General features: G+C 35.3%; 1 protein-coding gene across 1 annotated transcript; it reads right to left on the reverse strand.

Annotated features, from left to right (window-relative positions):
• Positions 1-1,383: 1,383 nt before the first annotated feature.
• On the reverse strand, positions 1,384-26,417 carry LOC125645969 (battenin-like). Its single transcript, XM_048872024.2, has 15 exons — positions 26,320-26,417; positions 24,512-24,582; positions 23,281-23,360; positions 23,030-23,097; positions 22,056-22,130; positions 18,663-18,715; positions 18,212-18,246; positions 13,087-13,193; positions 12,888-12,939; positions 11,617-11,780; positions 8,869-8,951; positions 7,393-7,512; positions 5,296-5,406; positions 5,027-5,192; positions 1,384-2,257 (listed from the first exon to the last, which is right to left on the reverse strand). Exons 2-15 carry the CDS (start codon positions 24,533-24,535, stop codon positions 2,196-2,198), a joined length of 1,200 nt encoding a protein of 399 aa, XP_048727981.2. The 5' UTR covers positions 24,536-24,582; positions 26,320-26,417; the 3' UTR covers positions 1,384-2,195.
• Positions 26,418-27,832: the final 1,415 nt, after the last annotated feature.

A 27,832-nucleotide genomic window follows, 5' to 3' on the forward strand; every position in this document is an offset into this window, starting at 1 on the left:
CCCAACTCTCTATTTTTATTGCTTATAGGAGTTATAACATTGATCACTGTTCGTTATCTTCACATTTCATGTGTATCAATTTTCTCATAATCAATTATTACATATAAAAGTATATCGCAGAATATTGACCGGCGACATTCCTTTGATATTTGCAATAACCGTGGTAGAACAACAATTAAATTTCAGAACAAGTATATTGTATACAAGGCAAGGTGTTATAAAAGTCTTCATACAGTGTCAGATTTGTTTTTTGTGATACAAGTCAATTTTATGAACATTTACAAGAATTGTACACGATAATTATTCCTTTTACTTCACATAAAGGCTTGAAACTCATATAAGAGGAGTCTCAAATGCGGAAGTATAGAGACCAAATGTCATTATACTTTTATTTCAAAATTGTTCTGGTTCTAAGATAATGTAGGACTCGTTTGTTTGAAATATAAAGCCTAAATTCTATGTGAAGCGAAGTGGGCTGTAGCATTGGAGCTGGACTGGAAAAAGATACACAAGAATTTAAAATGTATAACAAAGGGAAAAAAAACCTTTTATGCTTGTTACAGGATATTGCACAGAATCATATTTACCAACAAATTGTTATTTGTTATTGGAGCAAGTCTATTTTCTTTATTATGCAATTCAGCAGAAACTATTTTTTAGCTTTCTTAAATGTTTTTGGTCGGTGGTCAAACATATTTTGCTATGAGTTGAAGATTGGATCTAACAATTTTTAATATCTATTCAGAAAGAGATAGGATAAATGGGAAATACTTTTTGACTAATCTTAATTTTACTTGGAAACTTGATAAACTTTTTGATAGCTTGCTATATTCTGTAACTGAGTCTTGATAAAATTTTAATTACCTCCCTATATCGCATTGCTGGATGTATACAATTGATGTGCATATAAATGTATGTTTTTCTTGTTTCCTCATGGTGATGATGTAAAAGTGGTGTGAATGTATTAATAAAACCCTGCTTTCTGTTCACTTCAATTTTGACTTTTCATGTATTGCGAAAAAGAAAAAAAATGGCGGTTGTAAATTTACTGATTTATCAATATCTACTACATAAATACACAGGCACCTGGAGTATGGATACTACTTTTAAGTAGTATCCATACTTCAGGCACTGTGCATAAATATACACGAATTCAAATTAGGTGATTATTACTTAGGTAATTTGAAATCTGTCGCCAAATAAGAAAAACTTAGCACTCCGACAAACTCCCAATACGGAATTAGCAGTGTTTCTCTCTCCCCCCCCCCCCCCCCCTCTTTTTTTTGGACTCATTAGTTTGAGTATTTCATTCCATTTCCGGAATTAGCAGCCTCTTTCACTCATTAGTTTAAGCATTTCAGGAAAATCAAAACAACCCAATCCTGATTTTTAAAACCTTCATTTTTGATTTTAGATATCACAGTGCTATGAAATCACAGTAATCTCGTAAACAGATACATTCCTGAGCGCTAAAATGTAGCGAGAAGCATATCTCAACAGAAGTCGTTTCTTTTCTTAAGAGTTTGAAACCTCTTTCTAGTTGTTTAGACACCACTAGTACACTACATGTATACATTTAGACATCACTAGTGTACGTTTAGACATCACTTCATCACAAGCATCTGTCATTGAGAGGTATATTCATTAACATTTTGGAGTAAATAATAACTTAGATGGAAAAAAAAATATAGATAAATGATTTTTTTGTTATACTGAAGAATACGTAGACTTCATCTTCAGTGATAGTATATGATAAACAATATAACATTTTGCGAAATCAATATTACCTGGCAACTGGTACATGTGTACACCTAAAGTTTGCATGGAGTACAACCTTTAATGATTGGGAAAATATGCATATTTTGAAGAAATTTAAAATAATTTTTTTTTTACCAGAAATAAGAAGAATTATTCAAATATACATTGATAAAATAATTCCTTTCTCTAATGCATGTTCAAAGACAAAATGTAGGGATATAAGAGTATTTGACAATTGAGCATGTATATCGATAGAATGAGAGATGAAATTAACGATTATTTAAAACTGGCCTCAGGACGCACATTGTAGGCGACTGGGTAACCTTGTGTGTGGTTTATGAGTGATGCATGCTGATAATGGTCCAGGAGATGAAATTTCATGTAATCGATTTCTTTATCAGGAAGAGCAACGCTGAAATTGCTTGGGATTTCATCTTTCAATCGGCTTTTAACACACTGTTGAAAAGAGCAGTTTCTAATCCAGTTCCTAGAATTATACCTGCAAAAAAATTACAATACGGGTATAAGAATATACATCAGTGACAATAACGTCATGTTTTGCATACATTTTGTAGGCTGTAGGATCTCATATTCATATTGCATTTTCAAACAGATTAGTAACATTGATCCAAGTCACCTGGTAAAAAAAAATTATATATATATATATCAACAAATAAAGACAGCCCAAAAAGGTGACTACTGGAATCACCAGTCTTCTTTTCTTTTGGAGGGTCATAGAAATGTTACAGTATCTTATGATAAGTTATTGAAATATTTGATGGATATATTTAAAATGCATAGCTGTGCTGCCTCCAATGCAGGACAGCTAACCATAAATATTGTCACTCCATAAATCAACATGTATGTGTAAATGGACGTTTATTTTGGCAATATGATTCCAAGATGACATTACACTATGATGATGAAGTGAGTGATGTGAATTGGTAAAAAGCTGAAAATAAAGTAGACAAGTTCTTGATTACAATGAATAATCTCAAAAATACTCAAATATATACACAGATAATGATTAAGGTGAATAAATCTTCAAAATAGAATTTGGTATCTCTAATTTGTACACAAGATTTACCAATAAACCACATCAACATAAAAAAGTGATAATATTGTGATGACACTAATTGCTTTCCATACAAAAATTTTTCCCGCATGATGTCAGGAATCAAATGCATCCATAAACAGTTAAATATGCACCGACTGTGAAATCATTCATAAAATGAATCATGAAATAGATAAAACACTTACACTGTGGGCGGACAGAGTAAACACAAAAAATACAACAGCTAAATTGTAGCGTGTTTACTCGTGGAAGTAATAAAAGGTAAGTAACCCAGGAACCTATCTAAACAAATTCGGATAAAGCTGAGGTATTTGAACATTAGCAATAGAGTAAAACAGCTTCGACTGAATCAAGTCTTTAATATTTTTCATGAAAAATGTCCAGATTATTTGAAAAATAATTTTAGAAGAAATTGTTCATCGAGATCAACTAGATCAATTAAGCTTAATTTCTTTTTACCAAGGGTTGAGAAGTGGAATCAGAAACTTTTTATTTTAACGGCATCAAGGACTGAAATTCTCTCCCTGATCAAATAAAGTGTATAAACAATAAATTTTCATTCAAATCTGCAGTTAAAAAAACATTTACTCAATGAAATGAAGAAAATGGCAGATAGTGACTTCTTGTATTATTGATCCACATTGTGTTGTTCATACATAGTTATTACAGTTGTTATTTATTCCAACAATTTTCAATACTCAGCACTGTTGAAATGCAAGATATTTAATAGTATTCTTATATGTTTCAAATTAAAGTCTTTCAATATCTTTCTTGTTCGCATTATTTTGTTATTTTAATAATAATATATTGTGTATGTCATATTATAAGACCAGAAGGACCCCATTGGAATTAAGCCATATGGCTTTCATGGGTTATCCTTGGCATAGACATATACATTAATTTATTCACTGTGCTCTTAAAGTCAAATAGCTGTTAAAGTTTACCCTTTTATCTTATGTATTTAACAACGACTTTTGTTTTAACTATGTGCTCCTCTGTGATGTTGTCTTGTATTTATATTATGTGCCTATTCCTAAATAAATATATAAATAACACAATTCCGGAAAGACTGATAACAGATGACAAGACGGCACAATAACTAAAGCTTTGGATGGTTGTGTGTGTGTGTGTGTATATATATATATATATATATATATATGCAAGGTGAAGATAACGAACAGTGATCAATCTCATAACTCCCACAAGCAATACAAAATAGATAGTTGGGCAAACACGGACCCCCGGACACACCAGAGGTGGGATCAGGTGCCTAGGAGGAGTAAGCATCCCCTGTTGACCGGTCACACCCGCCGTGAGCCCTATATCCTGATCAGGTAAACGGAGTTATCCGCAGTCAAAATCAGTGTGCCAAGAACGGCTTAACAATCGGTATGAAACACGTCAGACAGCATTTGACCCAATGCGAGGTTGTATTGACGAACTAGATCGTTATAACGACCATAGAATTTGCGAAATGCTGACTTCAATCGAGACTGTTGAAATCCCTGTACCATCAACTTGTTTGTCAGTAGCTTACCTCGATTTAAAAACTGACTATACCCAGAACAAGCTATATATATGTATGTGTGTGTGTGTATGTATTGTATGTGTTTCAGATACTAGAAAACAATAAGTGTATTTACATTTCGTTTCACATGTGGTTATTTTCTGGATAACGCCATGCATTTTGTAATGACACACGGTATAGGGACCACATGTGACATTAATCTAAAGCTGAGTAAAATACCGGTTGAAAAAAATATGCAAATATATAATGAAGAAATAGATCACAGAAACACTTCATGACTTCTATTGTACTTCTAATGAACTCCATCACGATTCCATCACGTGACAGCTACAGAATATAATTTATTTTCTATTCATAAAGATAGGTAACTCTAATAAACAGGGGATTTCGCTTTAGCACGACTCTTTCTGTTTATATGTATAAAGATTTAGATCACTTTTTGTATGCCTTGCATGTACTCTTCAATTCAAGTCATCAAATGTTAATGTAAACTGCATTTTAAAATGACTGGAATTCCGCATACATTAATATAAACTTGTACAATTAACCATGTCTCAAGTCTTATTTCCATTATCCATAGAACTACTTATTGATGAAAACAAGAGTTACATATCTTTGTAAAGATCAGATAACGATTTGATAAAAATGATATTTTTTTTTTTTACCTCCAGTGATGAAGAGTGAGGTGATGTTTATACAGAATTCCCTGTCCTCCTCTGGGTACTTCTCTTCATGTAGGAGTAGATAAAAGATGTTGACGTAAGATGCCCCGCCCAACAAGCCCACATATATCATCAACGCGGGTAAAAGATACACGGGTATGAATTTATACTGGAAAAGAGAATACATCCGATATTCTTATTTTGAAGAATTTAGTGTAGTTTCAAATAGATATATCTTCTGTATTTAGAAAAAGCTTTATACATGTACTTACATGGACATCAAATACCCATAAAATCATATTCAGAAGTTGTAGAAATGAAAGTACTTCCACTCTTTTAATTTGGAATAATTGCACTGATGATCTCGACACAAATACCCCAGCCTGAAAACAAGAGGCATCAAAACAATGTAACACCTGATAACATAGGAACGAACCCCAGCCTGAAAACACAGGAACGAATCCCAGCCTGAAAACAAGAGGCATCAGAACAATTAACAGCTGATAACAGAGGAACGAACCCCAGCCTGAAAACAAGAGGCATCAGAACAATTAACAGCTGATAACAGAGGAACGAACCCCAGCCTGAAAACAAGAGGCATCAAAACAATTAACAGCTGATAACAGAGGAACGAACCCCAGCGTGAAAACAAGAGGCATCAAAACAATTAACAGCTGATAACACAGGAACGAACGTTCCTTAAATAGATATTTGCCAATATATACTACTCAAAATTTGATAAGGATCACTAGGTTATATGTGTGTAATTTACCACTAACATAACAAAAGACATAAATTTGACTCAGAAACGTGTTTACTCAGGTTATGAATGAAAATTCATGAACGGCATGAACTTTTATCAATACGGAATGCTTGAAATATGATAACAACACCAAAAGGCATTTCATTACAAAAAGTTAACAGCAAACCAGAGAAAAAATTACACAGTTTTTGGGGATAGTCCATTATTACACTTAGTCGATGAAGTGTCAATACCGGGTATGACCTCCCCTTGCATCAATGACGGATTGACAACGTCGAGCCATGCTGTCAATAAGCACCCGGATGTTTCCAATGGGAAGGTTGTTCCACTCTTCCACGAGGGCGTTTCCGAGCTCTGCCAAAGTCGTGGGTTGTGCTGTACGGCGTGAAAGGGCAACCTGCAGCATGTTCCATACATGCTCAATCGGGTTCAAGTCCGGTGAGCGCGCTGGCCAGTCCATACGGACAATTGTCTCCTGCTGAAGGTACTACTCCACCACCCTGGCGCGATGAGGAAGGGCGTTATCATCCATCAGGATGAACTCAGGGCCAAAAGCACCAGCGTAGGGTCTGACGTAAACATCGAGGATCTCATCCCGGTACCACACCCCCGTCATTGTTCCTCTCTTCAGGACATGAAGATCTGTTCTTCCATCCCTGCTGATTCCACCCCAGACCATGATGGAACCACCACCATAACGGTCATGTTCAATGATGTTGGCATCATGGAAACGTTCACGTTGTCGTCGTCACACTCGGTGCCTCCTGTCTGTAAAGTCCAAACAATACCTGGACTCATCGGTGAACAGAACTTGAACCCAATCGTTCTGTGTCCAAGTGACATGATCTTCAGCCCAGTCCAATCGCTCCCGCCGGTGTCAAACAGTCAGAGGGACTCGAACACATGCCCTTCTCGAGTTGAGACCTGCACTGTGAAGCCGATTCCGTATCGTCTGAGTGGACACATTCACCCCCGAGGCGTTCAGGAGGTCGTTACGTAGGCTGGTTGCTGTCCAGAAGGGATGGCGTCGTGCCTGAAGAGCCACAACATGGTCTTGGCGTTGGGTTGTCGACCTCTGAACACCACCCCCATGTCGGTGTGCTGCTGTACCAAAAGTTTGCTGTCGGTTCCAGGCCCTGTATACAACGCTCTGGCTGACGTTTAGTGCATTTGCAACGTCACGTTGTGAATAGCCAGCGTCAAGCATTCCAATACATCTGCCCAGTTGTTCTGTCGTCAGGCGACGCCTTACACGTTGAGGGGACATTGTGTTGATAAACGTAGAGTAAACACTCAAGTGAGTTTGAAATTTTAGAAAGAATCAGACACCGATGCCTGAGTGAAAATCGCGCAATGGTAGCAAAAGCATAAACTGTGATGAGAAACGCATTTCCCATGGCATGAAATGCACGTGCAAGTTTGTTGAAGACGTTTTTGATTTCACTTAGACACAATATTGCCAGTTATGTAGTTATCAATTTTTTAAACAGAAAAATATCTATGATCCTTATCAAATTTTGAGTAGTATATATTGTATAGAGCTAAAAATAAGGCATATGATAGACTGATTAAAAATAAATATCTATAGCATACAAGTCTCACTTACTTGATAGCAAAATGACAGGGATGCATACAATTCGGGGCAGCCTTTATTGTATTCAGATTTTGGTCGCACTTTTGCAGCACAGCCTTGTGCAACATACTCAAACATGTAGACCACGCACAGCTGATATAGAAAATATACCACATTAATTGTTATGTCATCGCGTATGCAATTCATTGAAAAGTACCCTGTTGAAATCGATTTACTACAACTGACGCAAAAATACAAACAAGTTTTTGTTAAATAACAAGAGGACCATGGGCCACATCGATCACTTAATTTGATTACAACTACGTTTGTTATTGTTATTGTTTTCATTTCCTTGAAAACAACTTCCTAAAATTATTTTCCTTTTTCCAAGTACAACTTGTTAAAGTCTTTAGTTCCTAGAACACTGCTACACATGCAATCAAAGTCTTCATTTTCTGAATAATACTAGTTAAAGTATTGTAGCAACCAAGTATTCCTATGCAACATACGACGCCTGTGTATTAGTATAAAATTATCCAAAATATACGATGATTCAACTTCATTACAATAAGATTATGACGTTAAAAAATCATGTTCTACATATCTAAGCAAAATTCTAATCACTATAAAAGAAGGTGTGTTTTTAAAATCTATATGACCCTGAAAGCGCCTCTCCTGATGAAAGACTTTATATGATATGACACATGTAACATTAACACGATATGACGAAGTTGGACCTGTTCTAGAGTCAAAACCCCGGGATTGCGAAATTCACATATCAATACACCCCCTTTTTTTTCTTTCTAAATCTGCATTTAGGTTTTATACCGTATCAGCAAACTTAAAGAAGTTTTATTTTCCCAAATCATAAAACAATCACTATAATTATTTTTGCTCCACTTTGAAATCAAACCCTTACCCAGTGGGATCACAAAATTTACAATTTGGTAAAGGACTACCTACTCCTTCTAAATATCTTTTTATTTTCAATTTAGTATCAATAGCATTAAGGAAGATATTATATGAATGTTTTACACATATACACTATATATACCAAGTTTGGTCCCGCCCTGGAGTCAGAAACGTGTGACAGACAAATGGTTACATAGCAAGATGAACAAACAGAAGTGGTCATAATTGTAGGGCACTAACATCTTCAATGCAGGACTCTAACTTGATTGATTGATTGAATATTGTTTAACGTCACTCTTGAGAATATTTCACTCATATGGAGACGTCACCACTGACGGTGAAGGGCTGCAAAATTTCAGCCTATGCTCGGCGCTTATGGCCTTTGAGCAGGGAGGGATCTTTATCGTGCCACACCTGCTGTGACACGGGGCCTCGGTTTTTGCGGTCTCATCCGAAGGACCGCCCCATTTAGTTGCCTTCTATGACAAGCACGGGGTACTGAGGACCTATTCTAACCCGGATCCCCACGGGACTCTAATTTGACAAGATATTGAATTTTCTTATAAAATATTAGGTACCCAGTAAATCAAAACTCACATTAAAAGACATCCACCAAACGAGCCTCCAGCACCTACGTAGCCGTCTTAAGAGGGATTCCTGTGGTACAATCTCGATACTTTCTGCAACACATGTATACAATACAGAACTCACCTATTGTAAAAGACTATCGAGTTTCAAATTAATTTCTTAAAATACGACATATATTACACATTTCAACATATGAACAAAAGGAGTGCTCACAAGGTTCTTATGCCTTCCTGTATCAACCACGAAAAATTCTACAACGGCTCAGAAATATCAGCCCATTGTTTAGATACAGCTACGAATTAGATCACTTCGTGACGCCATGGTAGTTTATGAAACGGACTAGGCCTACACGTTTTGTTTTGTTTTTGACGAAAAATGTGAGACTGAGAGGTATACTAGATCTATTTTGAAAAATAGTTCCAAGCATATAGATTGATGTTGACGGATTATATCAACTGCTTTGAATACAGAATCCCAGAAAACTATACATTCAGATACGTGGAAGAGGATTAACTTGTCTATGCATCGCCATGTTTGGTTATATGTGCAGGGGCGGATCCAGGAATTGCGGTTACGGGGGGCGCCATTTTATGAGGCGGGCCACCTTTAGCACCCCCTCCCCCCCCCCCCCCCCCGCCCCCGGAAGCTCCTGGATTTTACAGACTTTATAGGGCTTGAAACAAGTCTCCTATTTAGTCATTGGTACTATTTTCTATAATTTTTTATAAGGTGAAATTAATAAAATGACGCAAATTTAAGGATTTTTGGAAAAAATAAGTTCTCCCAATAAGGTAATTCAAGAAATCAAAAGATTTTGTCATTTATTTCTCCGGGAGTGGAAGAAATTATTGCTTCTTACATCGTTTAGTACATTTTTCTAAACAAGATACCACGATTTACCTTAAATTTGAAAATTTTAGGAGCGGCTGCTGTCCCCCCCTTAAATCCGCCACTGATGTGTACCGATCTCGGAATACAGACAATTGATCAATATTCTTCAGTCATTTATGAATTAGTTTTGAAACATATATTGATTAATTTTTATGATTAAAAACTTGAATCATAAGTTATCGACTTTATTGTTGTATTAGGAAAATAAGAAGTGCAAGTGAAATGTGTATCAATTTTCCTCATAATCAGTTATTATGTATGAAGTTAAATCGCAGAATAATGACCGCGGCATTCTTTTGATCTTTGCAATTTCTAACAGAAAACATCTTGTTCAGTAAAACTAATTCAGAATGGAGGTACATGTGTGGAGAATGTGTAACAAGAGGCCCATGGGCCACATCGCTCACCTGAGTCACATTGGTCCATATCAGAAGACTTTCCATATATATTTGCATGTAAAACCGTAGTCCCTATTATGGCCCCAACCTACCCCTGGAGGCCATGGTTTTTGCAAACTTGAATCTACACTATGTCAGAAAGCTCTCATGTAAATGTGAACTTCTTTGGCCCAATGGTTCTTGAGAAGAAGATATTTAAAGATTTTCCCTATATATTTGTATGTAAAACTTTGACCCCCCCCTTGTGGCCCCATCATACCCCCAGGGGCCATGATTTGAACAAAATTGAATCTGCACTATGTCAGAAAGCTTTCATGTAAATATCAGCTTTTCTGGCTCAGTGGTTCTTGAGAAGATTTTTAAAGATTTTCCCTATATATTTGTATGTAAAACTTTGATCCCCTATTGTGGCTCCATCCGACCCCCGGGGGCCATGATTTGAACAAACTTAACTCTGCACTATGTTAGGAAGCTTTCATGTAAATATCAGCTTTTCTGGCTCAGTGGTTCTTGAGAAGAAGATTTTTAAAGATTGTCCCTATATATTTGTATGTAAAACTTTGATCCCCTATTGTGGCCCCATCCAACCCCCGGAGGCCAGGATTTTAACAAACTTGAATTTGCATTATGTCAGAAAGCTTTCATGTAAATATCAGCTTTTCTGGCTTAGTGGTTCTTGAGAAGAAGATTTTTAAAGATTTTCCCTATATATTTGTATGTAAAACTTTGATCCCCCTTGTGGCCCCATCCGACCCCCGGGGACCATGATTTTAACAAACCTGAATCTGCACTATATCAAAAGCTTTCATATAAATCTCAGCTTTTCTGGCTCAGTGGTTCTTGAGAAGAAGATTTTTAAAGATTTTCCCTATATATTTGTATGTAAAACTTTGATCCCCCTTGTGGCCCCATCCGACCCCCGGGGACCATGATTTTAACAAACCTGAATCTGCACTATATCAAAAAGCTTTCATATAAATCTCAGCTTTTCTGGCTCAGTGGTTCTTGAGAAGATGATTTTTAAAGATGTTTCCTATATATTTGTATGTAAAACTTTGATCCCCTATTGTGGCCACATCCGACCCCCGGGGGCCATGGTTTTTAGAATTTAGAATCTGCACTATATCAGGAAGCTTTCATATAAATCTCAGCTTTTCTGGCTCTGTGGTTCTTGAGAAAAAGATTTTTTAATGACCCTACTCTATTTTTACCTTTTTTTGATTATCTCCCCTTGGAAGGTGGCCTGGCCCTTAATTTTAATAATTTAGAATTCCCTTTACCTAAGAATGCTTTGTGCCAACTTTGGTTGAAATTGGCCCAGTGGTTTTTGAGAAGAAGTCAAAAATGTTAAAATTTTACAGACGGATGGACGCCGGACTACGGGTGATCAGAAAAGCTCACTTGAGCTTTTAGCTCAGGTGAGCTAAAAATATCTACAGACACGTACCAATTAAACTATTTGCCCTACCTTCATCAGCGTCACACAGGAGTGGCTTTTCCGCCTCAGACCGGGATTTCTGAACTGATGTATCTTTTTGACGGGAAGTATCGTCTTGTTGGGGAACTTTGATGACAACGAAATACGCAATAAGGTACACTGCTACTGCCGGTAACGTCAGGAGAAATGCGTATCTATCAGTAATATTGGTAAATATAATTATGATACGCGATAAGGTACTGCTGCCGGTATCGTCAGCATAAATGCGTATCTATCAGTAATATTGGTAAATATAATTATGATACGCGATAAGGTACTGCTGCCGGTATCGTCAGCAGAAATGCGTATCTATCAGTAATATTGGTAAATATAATTATGATACGCGATAAGGTAGTGCTGCCGGTATTGTCAGCAGAAATGCGTATCTATCAGTAATATTGATAGTAAGTATAATATGCGATAAGGCACACTGCCGGTATCGTCAGCAGAAATGCGTATCTATCAATAATATTGATAGTAAGTATAATACGTGATAAGGTACAATGCTGTTGTTGGTACAGTGCGTGTCTAGTCAGTAATATTGATAGTAAGTCTAATACGTGATAAGGTACAATGCTGTTGTCGGTACAGTGCGTGTCTAGTCAGTAATATTGATAGTAAGTATAATACGTGATAAGGTACGATGCTGTTGTTGGTACAGTGCGTATCTATCAGTAATATTGATAGTAAGTATAATACGTGATAAGGTACAATGCTGTTGTTGGTACAGTGCGTATCTATCAGTAATATTGATAGTAAGTATAATACGTGATAAGGTACAATGCTGTTGTTGGTACAGTGCGTATCTATCAGTAATATTGATAGTAAGTATAATACGTGATAAGGTACAATGCTGTTGTCGGTACAGTGCGTGTCTAGTCAGTAATATTGATAGTAAGTATAATACGTGATAAGGTACGATGCTGTTGTTGGTACAGTGCGTGTCTATCAGTAATACTTGTGGATGTAATCATTTGTGGACTAACATTATTTTGAGAGAAACAACCATGTGACATGATGAATCCGTAGCAACCATTATTTCGCGTAGTCGTAAAAATTAGCACCTGCAGTAGGAATAATTTGTTTTGAATTGGTTCAAAGTGTTGGCGTCTCGATACATATATCACACGAGATTGAAAAGCTACCCCCAAAACCACCATGTTCAATTAGACGATAAAAGTCACTAAAATTAAAATGCCGTAATAACATAAATCGTGGCAACGATTCGATTTGTCCCACAATTATGAATTCATAGTACTCACTTGGTCAATGTTTTCAGTTGTGAGGTATTATTGCTCTCTCCTATAGAACAACCTTAAACAAAAAAAATTCAAAGCTACAGAAACGATTGACCAATTCTATCGTTTACCACTGAGTTATAATTGTTCAACGCCATCTATCCCAAGAACAGATTTTTTTACTTTGACTATTAATCTGCTGTTTTCTAATTATATTTCTTACCAAAAATTATGTATATCGCAGATCCTAAGATCCCTGCCATTCCCGTTCCGCTTGACCAAGCATTGACACTCTTGCTGGGAAATAGACGAAGGTAGCCCAGAGCAACGCTGAAATAGAAAATAGAAGTATCTGACTATTGAAATCGTTGATGAATTCAAGTATCTTGGTATACGGCTCATCTACCAGTAATATAAAATATCAATATGACAAAGAAACTAGAGCAATGTTTGATGTGCTAAAAAATGTAAGCAAAATAACTCATCAATCAAATGTTAACTTGACCTCTTTGACAGAATTATTGTATAGTTGTGAAATTTGGGGTTTTTCGAACACTTCCCTAATCGAAAAGTTACACACTCGATACTGTAAATATATACTTAAATTAAATCAAAATACTCCTCATTATTTTATTTAAGGAGAACTTGGAAGTTATCCTTTGTCTATTAATATCAAAACATACAAATAAAATCAATCGAACTTTGCATGTAGAAATATGAGATTTGTATGTAAAAATAACGGGAAAAGTAAATTGTAAAAAGGGGAGAGATCAGGGCACCTGCCCACCCCAACCTCTAATTCAACATGCCTGGTATAACATTTACAAACAAGAGGCCCAGGGGCCTTATAGGTCACCTGAGTATCATGTAACAACCTTCCAATGTTTGAATTAGGTTTGTGTTTAAATATAAGAATTTTACTTTTGGATGGAAGAAACATTGAATAGCTATGTGGTCATGAAGTACATGTGTCATTTTTATGTTCAATCAATAATCCTTTTTAAAAAACCTAGGTCTGAGACATCATAAAGAAAACGGTTATTTACTCCTTAGATAAAACCAATATACATAATAATTTCATGTCTGTCAAGCAAAGGGTTCTTAAAGTATTGAGTAGTTGTATATATTCCTATTATTCAGTTTACCCTTGTCTTTGTGATTTTATTAGCTACAATGGTCATCTTCTCCGAAAGGAACCAGTTTTTTTAAAATTACACTCATTTTGATGGTTTTTGCCCCACCCCTCAGGCCCCAGGGGGGCAGGGACCACGAATTTCACAATTTTTGTTCCCCTCCACCCACAGATGCTATATGCCAAAATTGGTTGAAATTGGTTCAGGGGTTTCAGAGAAGAAGCTGAAAATGTTCAAATGTTAACGCACGACGAACGATGACAGACAAAAACAGAAGATTTTCAAAGAAATATTGCATTTTCACTATATAATCAATCAGCCCCGCCTTTGCACCAGAACCCCTGACCCAGGGGCCATGAATTTCAGTTTTGAAAGAAGCATCCTTGATCATCATTATCATACTATTAGTTTGTCTACTTAATACCCAGCAGCAGAGGAGAAGATTTTCAAAGAAATAAAATGCATTTTCACTATATGATCAATAGGGCCCCACCCTAATACCAGAACCCCTGACCCAGGGGCCATGAATTTCACAATCTTGAAAGAGGCATCCTTGCTCATCATAACCATGCTATTGGTTTGTCTACTTAATACCCAAGGACAGAGAAGAAGATTTTCAAAGAAATAATGCATTTTCACTATATGACTTATAGAGCCCCACCCTAGCACCAGAACCCCTGATCCAGGGGCCATGAATTTCACAATTTTGAAAGAGGCATCCTTGCTCATCATTACCATGCTATTAGTTTGTCTACTTAATACCCAGAGACAGAGAAGAAGATTTTCAAAGAATTTCTACATTTTCACTATATGACCAATAGAGCCCCACCCTAACACACCAGAACCCCTGATCCAGGGGCCATGAATTTCACAATTTTTAAAGAGGCATCCTTGCTCATCATTACCATGCTATTAGTTTGTCTACTTAATACCTAGAGACAGAGAAGAAGATTTTCAAAGAATTTCTACATTTTCACTATATGACCAATAGAGCCCCACCCTAACACAAGAACCCCTGCCCCAGGGGCCATGAATTTCACAATTTTGGTAGAGGGCTCAACACTCATTATAATTATACCCACAGTTTGGCTTCTTGATGTCCAGGAGTAAAGAAGAAGATTTTTTAAAATTACACCCATTTTGATGGTTTTTGCCCCACCCCTCAGGCCCCAGGGGGGCAGGGACCACGAATTTCACAATTTTTGTTCCCCTCCACCCACAGATGCTATATGCCAAAATTGGTTGAAATTGGTTCAGGGGTTTCAGAGAAGAAGCTGAAAATGTTCAAATGTTGACGCACGACGAACGACAACGGACAAAAACAGATAGCAATAGGTCACCTGAATGATTCAGGTGACCTAAAAAAGAAGAAGATTTCTTCAGTAGAATACAAGTACATAAGAACTAGAATTTAATTTTAGTTGTTTCCTTTTTGTAAATGTAATTAATAAATATCGAAAACACAGCAAATTTCATATTGAATTCCTAGAAAATCAGATAGCAAAATAACGGGAAAATCTGTATTTTGCCTTCTTTTCAACTTTTCGTTATTACGAGGCGAAAATAGTGTCCACGAATGTGAAATTAACATGGGTGCAAATAAAACAATAACGAGAGGCCCATGGGCCACATCGCTGACCTGAGTCATCTTGACCCTTATTTAAAGATTTTCCCTACATATTTGCAATGTAAAACTTTGATTCCTATTGGGGCCCCAACCTACCCCCAGGGGGCATGATTTTTACAAACTTGAATCTGCACTATGTCAGGAAAATTTCATGTAAATGTAAACTCTTCTGATCCAGTGGTTCTTGAGAAGAAGATTCTTAAAGATTTCCCCTATATGTTTGTATGTAAAACTTTGATCCACAATTGTGGCCCCATCCTACCCCTGGGGGCCGTGATGTTAACAAACTTAAATCTGCACTATGTCAGGAAGTTTTCATTTAAATGTAAAGTTTTCTGGCCCAATGGTTCTTAAGAAGATTTTTAAAGATTTTCCCTATATATTTGTATGTAAAACTTTGATCTCCTATTGTGGCCCCAACCTAACCCTGGGGGCAATGATTTTCTGCACTATGTCAGGAAGTTTTTATGTAAATATTAACTTTCTGACTCAGTGGTTCTTCAGAGGAAGATTTTTAAAGATTTTCCCTATATATTCTCATGTAAATTTGATCCCCTATTGTGGCCCCATCCTACCCCCGGGGGTCATGATGTTTACAAACTTGAATCTGCACTATGTCAGGAAGATGTCATGTAAATTTGTACTTTCCTGGCCCAGTGCTTCTTGAGAGAATTTTCAAAGATTTTTCCTATATATTCGCATGCAAGTCTTTTATCCCCTATTGTGGCCCCACCATACCCCTGTGGGTCATGGTTTTTAACAAACTTGAATCTGCAATATATCAGGAAGCTTTCATATGAATTTCAGCTCTTCTGGTCTTGTGGTTCTTGAGAAGATTTTTAAATGACCCCATCCTATTTTGCATTTTTGTGATTATCTCCCCTTTGAAGAGGGCATGGCACTTCATTTGAATAATCTTAAAAGCCCTTCAACTAAGAATGCTTTTTGCCAAGTTTGTTCGAAATTGGACTTGTGGTTCTGGAGAAGAAGTCAAAAATGTGAAAAGTTTACAGACAGACAGATGGACAACAGGTGATCTGAACAGAAAAGCTCACTTGAGCTTTCAGCTCAGGTGAGCTAAAAAAGAATACCAAAATGGTGGTTTTCTTTTTTTTTGAATCAGTCACGAAGAGAATTACGTTTTTAAGGGTATGATAGTGTAAGGTGGTCCTTAGAATGAATTAAGATGCTAATTACTAAAATACATGTACTAATATACACTAACGATGAAGATGCTAATTACTAAAATATATGTACTAATATACACTAACGATGAAGATGCTAATTACTAAAATACATGTACTAATATACACTAACGATGTTCTAGAATGAATTAAGATGCTAATTACTAAAATACATGTACTAATATACACTAACGATGAAGATGCTAATTACTAAAATACATGTACTAATATACACTAACGATGAAGATGCTAATTACTAAAATACATGTACTAATATACACTAACGATGAAGATGCTAATTACTAAAATACATGTACTAATATACACTAACGATGTTCTAGAATGAATTAAGATGCTAATTACTAAAATACATGTACTAATATACACTAACAATGAAGATGCTAATTACTAAAATACATGTACTAATATACACTAACGATGTTCTTGAGATGCAAAAAAAATTACACATTGACTAATTAGAGATATTGTATAGAACACTGCATTCATTGAAGATTACAATGACCAAGGTGACAATAAAATGACATTAAATATTGATGATTTATAGAACATGTAAATCTGTATAGAAGCATGAAGAAAAAGGGTTCAGAAAACAGTTAATGATCGAAAATTGTCAAAGTCTAAGGACAATAATTTTAGTGAAAGTAGGTCAATCAGCATGAAATTCGAACTTGATCTGCAAGTCATCAATATAAAGAGACATCAAAATTCAGCTCATTGTCTATAAGCATGTAGCAAAATAATTCCGAAAAACAGTGAATAGTACTGAAAAACCAGCTCATTATCTACGTTCTGGAGTATCTACGTCAATATTCTTTTCCGTCCCATTTGAAGTTTTCACTTGTGTAAAGATGTCACCAGCTTTATGTGAAGTGCCACAAATTTTGACCTAATGGCCTTAGCAATGAGGATTTTTAATGTGCCAAAGTCTACCAAGACACATACCTCCGTTTTTAAGATGATATCTGAAAAACCCATGACTTTCACTTCTGTTGCAGAGGAACAGCTGCTAACTGTGTTACATGTAGAATTTGACGTGGTGCGGGGATAGAGGAGAATTGAACCGAAACCAAGTTACCAAGAAATTGCTCTAACCACTAGACTACTGCAACCTGTGTTTAGTTTATTGTAATTCACGTTCTCTCTCTCTCTGTATATGTGTGTGTTGAGAAAATATTTAATGTATGTAAATGTTTTTGTTGTGCATGTCCTTAAAAAGGAAGTAAAAGTCTGGACTTTCATTTTTATCTTATCAAACTTTATCTGTTTAACTAAAATAATATTTACTATTGCACAAAACTTGGTTATCAAGAAATAATATCACCAATTAGATAAAGATAAAAAACAAATATTTAATTATGCAACAATCATTGCTGTCTCACTTACTTTTCGCCAAATGCTGCTGAAGAACCCACAATCACCTGAATAGAAAAATGTTTTTCATTTTTAATATTACTTAATATCAAAATATTCTGAGAGTTCTTTGAAGAATTTTCCTTTCAAAAATATTAAAGGGGAAAGAAAACAACAGAGAGGAAGGAACAGGAAGGGAGGAGGAAAAGGGTAGGGCAGAGGGAGGGAAGAGGAAGGGAGGAGGGAGGGAAGAGGAATGGAGGAGGAAAAGGGTAAGGCAGAGGGAGGGAAGAGGAAGGGAGGAGGAAGGGAAGAGGAATGGAGGAGGAAGGGGCAAAAAGGAAGGAAAGATGAAGGGAAGGAAGAGGGAGGGGAGAAGGGGTGGGGCGTAGACTACATGTGAATTGATACTGTAAAAGAAAAATTTTAAATTCTTTTTATTCAAAACATTTTTTCCAACACCTAGTTATATTCAGATACTTACAATGCAGACAATTGCAAACCAGAAGTCGAATGCAAAGGCAACACCTATCAAGCCTGAAAATTAAAATGATACAATGAAACCCAAATCTCTTACATCATTAGGAAGTTTTATTAATACTCAGATTGAGATGTCATTGAAGGACATTTATATATGAAAAGCTGCCATTTTTTCATAATAAATACTGTTTTGTAGACATTAAAGTACGTGTAATAAATGATTATTCAGCTTTGATTTCTAGTTTTAAAATTGTTTCCCTCCACTTTATCAACATGTACATATACTGTTGCCCAACACTGGTATTATATCATAGAAACAGGACACAATTGCTTTTACAAAACAAATTCTTTGGTTGTATACTAATAAAACAATCAAATAATTTGAATTTTATCACAATTGAAGGAAATGCAAAACTGACAAGGAAAAATTGTAAAGTAACATTTCATACTCATAATCAATCAGAAACAGAACATGCCCTACATCGCTGATATCTAATCTGACATCACAGTAACATGTACAGTGCACTGATATCTAATCTGACATCACAGTAACATGTACAGTGTACTGATATCTAATTTTACATCACATTGCTATGTACAGTGCTCTGATATCTAATCTGACATCACAGTAACATGTACAGTGTACTGATATCTAATCTGACATCACAGTAACATGTACAGTGTACTGATATCTAATCTGACATCACAGTAACATGTACAGTGTACTGATATCTAATTTGACATCACAGTAACATGTACCATGCACTGATATCTAATTTGACATCACAGTAACATGTACAATAAACTGATATCTAACCTGACATCACAGTAACATGTACAATGTACTGATATCTAATCTGACATCACAGTAACATGTACAGTGTACTGATATCTAATTTTACATCACATTGCTATGTACAGTGCTCTGATATCTAATCTGACATCACAGTAACATGTACAGTGTACTGATATCTAATCTGACATCACAGTAACATGTACAGTGTACTGATATCTAATCTGACATCACAGTAACATGTACAGTGTACTGATATCTAATCTGACATCACAGTAACATGTACAGTGTACTGATATCTAATTTGACATCACAGTAACATGTACCATGCACTGATATCTAATTTGACATCACAGTAACATGTACAATAAACTGATATCTAACCTGACATCACAGTAACATGTACAGTGTACTGATATCTAATCTGACATCACAGTAACATGTACAGTGCACTGATATCTAATCTGACATCACAGTAACATGTACAGTACACTGATATCTAATTTGACATCACAGTAACATGAACAGTACACTGATATCTAATCTGACATCACAGTAACATGTACCATGCACTGATATCTAATTTGACATCACAGTAACATGTACAATAAACTGATATCTAATCTGACATCACAGTAACATGTACAGTGTACTGATATCTAATTTTACATCACATTGATATATACAGTACACTGATATCTAATCTGACATCACAGTAACATGTACAGTGCACTGATATCTAATCTGACATCACAGTAACATGAACAGTACACTGATATCTAATTTTACATCACATTGATATGTACAGTGTACTGATATCTAATCTGACATCACAGTAACATGTACAGTACACTGACATCTAATTTGACATCACAGTAACATGTACAATAAACTGATATCTAATCTGACATCACAGTAACATGTACAGTGCACTGATATCTAATCTGACATCACAGTAACATGTACAGTGTACTGATATCTAATCTGACATCACAGTAACATGTACAGTGCACTGATATCTAATTTGACATCACAGTAACATGTACAGTGTACTGATATCTAATTTTACATCACAGTAACATGTACAGTGCACTGATATCTAATTTGACATCACAGTAACATGTACAGTGTACTGATATCTAATTTGACATCACAGTAACATGTACAGTACACTGATATCTACTCTGACATCACAGTAACATGTACAGTGTACTGATAACTAATCTGACATCACAGTAACATGTACAGTGCACTGATATCTAATCTGACATCACAGTAACATGTACAGTGTACTGATATCTAATTTTACATCACAGTAACATGTACAGTGTACTGATATCTAATTTTACATCACAGTAACATGTACAGTGCACTGATATCTAATTTGACATCACAGTAACATGTACAGTGTACTGATATCTAATCTGACATCACAGTAACATGTATACAGTGGACTGATATCTAATCTGATATCACAGTAACATGTACAGTGTACTGATATATAATCTGACATCACAGTAACATGTACAGTGTACTGATATCTAATTTGACATCACATTGATATATACAGTGTACTGATATCTAATCTGACATCACAGTAACATGTACAGTGTACTGATATCTAATTTTACATCACAGTAACATATACAGTACACTGATATCTACTCTGACATCACAGTAACATGTACAGTGTACTGATAACTAATCTGACATCACAGTAACATGTACAGTGCACTGATATCTAATCTGACATCACAGTAACATGTACAGTGTACTGATATCTAATTTGACATCACAGTAACATGTACAGTGTACTGATATCTAATTTTACATCACAGTAACATGTACAGTGCACTGATATCTAATTTGACATCACAGTAACATGTACAGTGTACTGATATCTAATCTGACATCACAGTAACATGTATACAGTGGACTGATATCTAATCTGATATCACAGTAACATGTACAGTGGACTGATATATAATCTGACATCACAGTAACATGTACAGTGTACTGATATCTAATTTGACATCACATTGATATATACAGTGTACTGATATCTAATCTGACATCACAGTAACATGTACAGTGCACTGATATCTAATCTGACATCACAGTAACATGTACAGTGTACTGATATCTAATCTGACATCACAGTAACATGTACAGTGTACTGATATCTAATCTGACATCACAGTAACATGTACAGTGTACTGATATCTAATCTGACATCACAGTAACATGTACAGTACACTGATATCTAATCTGATATCACAGTAACATGTACAGTGTACTGATATCTAATCTGACATCACAGTAACATGTATACAGTGGACTGATATCTAATCTGATATCACAGTAACATGTACAGTGCACTGATATCTAATCTAACATCACAGTAACATGTACAGTACACTGATATCTAATTTGACATCACATTGATATATACAGTCTACTGATATCTAATCTGACATCACAGTAACATGTACAGTACACTGATATCTAATTTTACATCACATTGATATGTACAGTGCTCTGATATCTAATCTGACATCACAGTAACATGTACATATGTACACTAGACAACATTCTATCACTCACCTATGATCATCAGCACAGCATTCACCACATATCTGATCCGGTATGACACTTTCAGTAAAAACAAGCCATTGATTGCTAGATTGAAGAATGTAGATTGTTTGAAATTACATGAAGAATTCAAAACAAGAGTGTCCTACAAACAGTACAGTCTATCATAGACGACAGGGGTATCATTAGTTATACAAGGGCATACTGGAATCAGGTCTGTTTCCTATAACCTTAATTCACACTCAGTAACATGCTCTCTCTCTCTCTCTCTCTCTCTCTCTCTCTCTCTCTCTCTCTCTCTCTCTCTCCATCTCTCTCTCTCTCTCGCTCTGTGTGTGTGTGTGAATGCATGTGTGGTAAAATGAAATGTCCAAAATAACATACTGATAATGAAAATTATGAGTTAAATTCTGTTTTCAAGTACGCTATTTGATTTTATAGTGCTTAACACTTTTCAAAGGGGGCAGCATCCCCCACCCCTTGGTTAGAGGTATCCCAGTCCTGTTAGAACAGCTTTAGTTGCATAACTTACAAATATATATGCAATATATAATATGCATTTCATATACTTTAAATGTTAGCTTATTTTCATTTTGTTAAGTGCTAAGCTAAGCTTTAGTGCCATTACACTTAATGGCATCAGATGTTTTAGAAACTATTCACAAGTGTGTCTCGTCAAACTCTGTCTGGCGTAAATTGTGTCTCTAAAGTAAATCATTTTCAGAAAAATTGTAGGTGACCTTCTAATTATGGGGTTTTAGGCCGGGGCACATTTTAGCAGTGTATGAAAAACACACAATTTCTTGTATTCATTTCTTCTTTTTATCAAATATTGTGATGGAATGCACATTTAGCACTGCTGGTTGTATAACACCCTGCCAATGTAGAGCCATATTTCACATTAGTGTACAAATTTACACCAGACAGTTCCTCTACACAAAATATATCAATTCTAAATATTCCTAAAATATTCATATCACTTTTACCTTTGACTATCACAGACAGAGCTACATTGGCCCCAAAAACTACCCCTACATCATTCCGTTTGTTAAAACTACAACAGATAATAGTAAAAATAAATCATGGTACAAGAGCAATACTAATCTCAACTACAAAGTCACCGAAATATTAATATATGATACATGTATGATAATGTGCATTCCTTTATCTGTTAACCACGTTGTTTTGCATCATTTTCATCAGAATGGAGTGAGGTTATAACGTATACATTACAGACCTGTCTGCAATTGTTTTAGCTGCAGAGGTGACAATGACATAAGGTAGATTGTTGATCGAACCGAGAAGGAAAAGTCCAATCTGAAAATTAGAAAATCATCATAGCATTATTATAATGATCAGTATCTCATATTTATTCTGAGGCAGAGAGCAAGTTCACAAAGTCAGATTAATGAATTAAGATATTGAAAAGACTGTTTAAAGTTCTATGTCCATTTAACAGTTTACCCTGGAGTTAATGTGATGGTTAAACAATATATAGATGTAATTGTTTAAAGGGACTGGTTCACGATTTTTGATGAAAATATTTTTCATTTTTGATGGTAAACATAAAAAGATATAACTCATTTAATGTTGACAGCCAAAATTTTGAGTTTCTGAATGCAAGAATAAAAGCAAAATTTTAGCCTTAAATCTGTGTTATGTAAACAAAGACTGTCTTTTTATGTATACAAACAAACAAGAGAAATATTGATTTTGTAATACAAAGCATCTTAATTTTGCATTGTCGCAAATTTTACCCCAAAAATGCTTGAAATGCGAAAGATATAATAAACTTAGATTGATATCCATTTCTTTAAAAAATTTCGCAAACAATAACATAATGCAATCTTTGTTTACAAAACAAATAATAAACTCTCTAAAATGAGCTTCTGTGATAATGTATAACCTTAATTTTTATGTGAACTCTTTTAAACACATTAAACAATAGATTCTGATCATTAAAAGTGAAAAAGAAAATTTTGGGGAAAATTGTCAATCAGTCCCTTTAATATCAAAACCATTTCTTTTATAGTTCAAAAGACATAGACAAGGATATTTTTTATAAAGGAAGGATAATTTTTATATAGGCCCTGATACATTCTTATGTCAATTTCAAAGTCACATTTGAAACAAGTATTTGATATTGTAACATATGTGAAATATGAACACCTTCCCCTCATTAAAAAAAGTTCTCCAAATTAGAATTTGAATTATAAATTCAATTACTTCAACCCTGCTGTCTATGAATGCCAATGACATGTACTTGAAAAACAAGTATATATATCAGTAATTGAATGTTGCTCTCTGAACATTTGTCCCAGCAAGCTAAAGATTCAAAATGACTGAACATATGGACAAGTAGAGGGAATGATATACAGGGAGATAGTCTGACTGAGCAATTACTTTGACACCAAAAAGAGTCATTAACATGCAAGAAGACTGCCTTTTCACAATTTGTAGTAACTAACCCAGTTTCTCAGAGAAAATTCCATGGCTGTGGGAGTTTTCTTAACCAGTCTCTGTTCTCTTCACAAACATTCTTTTAATTTAAAAACAAGGAGATCATTAGATAAGGTAAGATTTTTCAAAATTCTATACAGAAAGCATATTTCCTTCTGACAGATTATCAATGAATCAATGACACTTTCCTATATATAACAGTATATATTAATATCTGCCAACAGTACCGTCAATTATACAAAACATGAATTTATCATATATTAAAAATGTAACCTGTCAATCTCTAAAATAAAGTAATATAATTCCAATGTTATTTATTATATACAATTGTTCTGATTGGACAAAAATAAAGCTGTACAAGAGTTTATACATCAATAAATCCGAAAACGCGATGTATTCATACACGCCTGAAAACAAATAACATAGTGCGGGGAAACTATTCAATTTTTTGCAATTGTTAATAAAGTGAATGAATTGGAATTATAAGAATCAAACATTCTTTTTGAAGAATTTATCGATGTGTAAACTCCGGACATTTTACTCACAAACTTAAGATAAAAGTATGGAATCCGGATAGGGCCATTTAGTTCACTATCGCACCATCGCACCATCGAGGTTTGGGTCGATGGTGCGATGGCGCGATAATGTGATGACGATGGCGCGATGATGCGATGACGATGACTCGATGGTGCGATAGCGCGATAACGATGGTAAGATGGCGCGATAATGTGATAACGATAGTGCGATGGAGCGATACTACGATGACGCTATGGTACGATGGCGATGATGTGATAACGCGATACCGATGGCATAATGGTATCGCGTTATCGCATCATCGCCATCGTACCATCGCGTCATCGTAGTATTGCTCCATCGCACTATCGCACCATCGTTATCGCATTATCGCGCCATCTTACCATCGTTATCGCGCTATCGCACCATCACGTCATCGTCATCGCATCATCGCGCCATCGTCATCGCATTATCGCGCCATCGCACCATCGACCCAAACCTCGATGGTGCGATAGTGAACTATGTGGCCCTATCCGGATTCCATACTTTTATCTTAAGTTTGTGAGTAAAATGTCCGGAGTTTACACATCGATAAATTCTTCAAAAAGAATGTTTAATCCTATAATAAATAAAATAGAATCATTATATATATATATATATATATATATATATATATATATTAAAAGAAATAGAATAAACAGTTCACAAAGTTAAAATTTTAACTTTGTGTACTGTTTATTCTATTTCTTTTAATATCTTATACCTGACACTGTGATTTAAAAAAACAATTTGGATATATATATATGTATATATATATATATATATAGATAGATAGATAGATATATATAATAGGTCCCTTCATTCATTTTACAGTGAAACATGAAAAATATCCCAAATAATATATACATTACATGTACACGCACATACATGAACGATGATGTAGACATTGAATATTCATGAACAATATTAATTCTTTTGAAAAACAATTCAAAGTTTGATAAATTAAATTAAATAAACCTTAAATTAAACTACAATTAAAAAAAAAAATCATGTACATAAATTCAAAGAACTGTTGAATTAAAGTTGGAACATATCATTATACAATGATTAATATTATATATTAATTAATATTATTATATATCATTATAATGTAATAGGCTGTGTAATGCGGTTACACTGACCTGCCTGATAACATTATGCAAAACTAGTTGAAAAAATTAATATATATCATTGATGTTTCCTGTATGAAATAAAAAATAACATGATACACATGCAAATTGACACAATGCAGCTGACAACTTACCTCTTTATTCCGCAAGGCAGATTGTTTACCTTTGTATTCAATCAGTCACATGATCAAACTATCTCAAATCGAAAGTTGAACTTCGGATACCAAACCCGATGAGAATGTGACACAAACAATTATTTGAGTTATTATATTTCTTTTGAATTTCTCAACCCCCCTCTCTCTCTCCCTCCCCCCCCCCCTCTCTCTCTCTCTCTCTCTCTCTCTCTCTCTCTCTCTCTCTCTCTCTCTGACTATCCCTTTTCAGTTTTGATAATTAGATATAATTTCAAGAATGAAAAAAAAATATAGATAACAAATGAAGATAACGAACTGTAAATATCACTTTTGCTTGATTGCTTTTTAATCTGATTGAGTTAAATTGCATAATTTGCAGAAAGTGTATAACTTATATAGCTTGGTATGAAATACATGCTTTTTGAATACGGCAAATATAGCTTCAAGTAAAGGAACTTTGCATATAAAACATGTAATTTGCAATGGGAATGAAGAGGGATCACATATTCAATGGTACATAGAAAACTGGAATAAATGCAAACATGAAACAAAAGATACTGTGAGCAATGCTCACTAAGAATACCCCCCCCCCCCCCCCCTCCCTTACACCAATCACTCAAAGGGTGTTGTTAATAGGTATAAATTACCTCTTTCCTAAGTGTAAAAAAAGAAAGGGCATGACAAAACCTTGAGTAGTCTCTTCTCTAGGAGTGTTCTTAACCTTTGACCTTTTGACCCCAAAATCGATAGGGAACATCTTCGTCCCATGGGTAGTTCATATATGTATGATATGGTGACTCTAGGTGGAAAGGATAACGCTTTACAGCCCGGAAATCATTATTGTTATTTCGATGTCCAGTGCGCTTGATCTTTGACATTTTGACCCCAAATTCGATAGGGAACATCTTCGTCCATGGGTAGTCTATATGTGTGATCAAGCTCCGGTCAGCTCAGTATGTTCCGTTACGCTACAATTCCATTATTCGTAGGGGAAAGTAGTCCCGAAGAATTTGACGCTGTACGGAGTTTGGTGTGTGATATGATGCCTACAGGTGGAATGGATACCGCTTTAGAGCCCGGAGACCATTGCCTCTACAGACGGACGGACAAGCCGATTCCAGAATATCCCACATATTTTTGCGGGGGTGTAAAAACAACATTAAATCATAGCAAAAGCAATACCTAGCATAACTATACATAACTCTATATGTCAACTCTTCTGGTCCATGAAAATATTATCAAGTAATCTAAAGAATCACAAAGACTGGGGTATATACCAAGCACTTGGAATCAATGTGAGTGATTTCAACTTTATAACATTTTGTGCTTTAGTATTCAATGACGAGAGAGTTACCTATATAACATTTTGAGCTGGTTCACCGGTAATTTGCACAAAAAACACTGGTCCCTTGTTCGTATTTTGATGGGCCAGTATTTGCTTCATTTTATGAAGTTCATCTGAGTCTGAAGAAACCGAGAAATTGGTGTCTGTTAAAGGATCAACATGATTACT

Source organism: Ostrea edulis, chromosome 6, assembly GCF_947568905.1.
Source record: "Ostrea edulis chromosome 6, xbOstEdul1.1, whole genome shotgun sequence".
NCBI classification, from domain to species: Eukaryota; Metazoa; Mollusca; class Bivalvia; order Ostreida; family Ostreidae; genus Ostrea; species Ostrea edulis.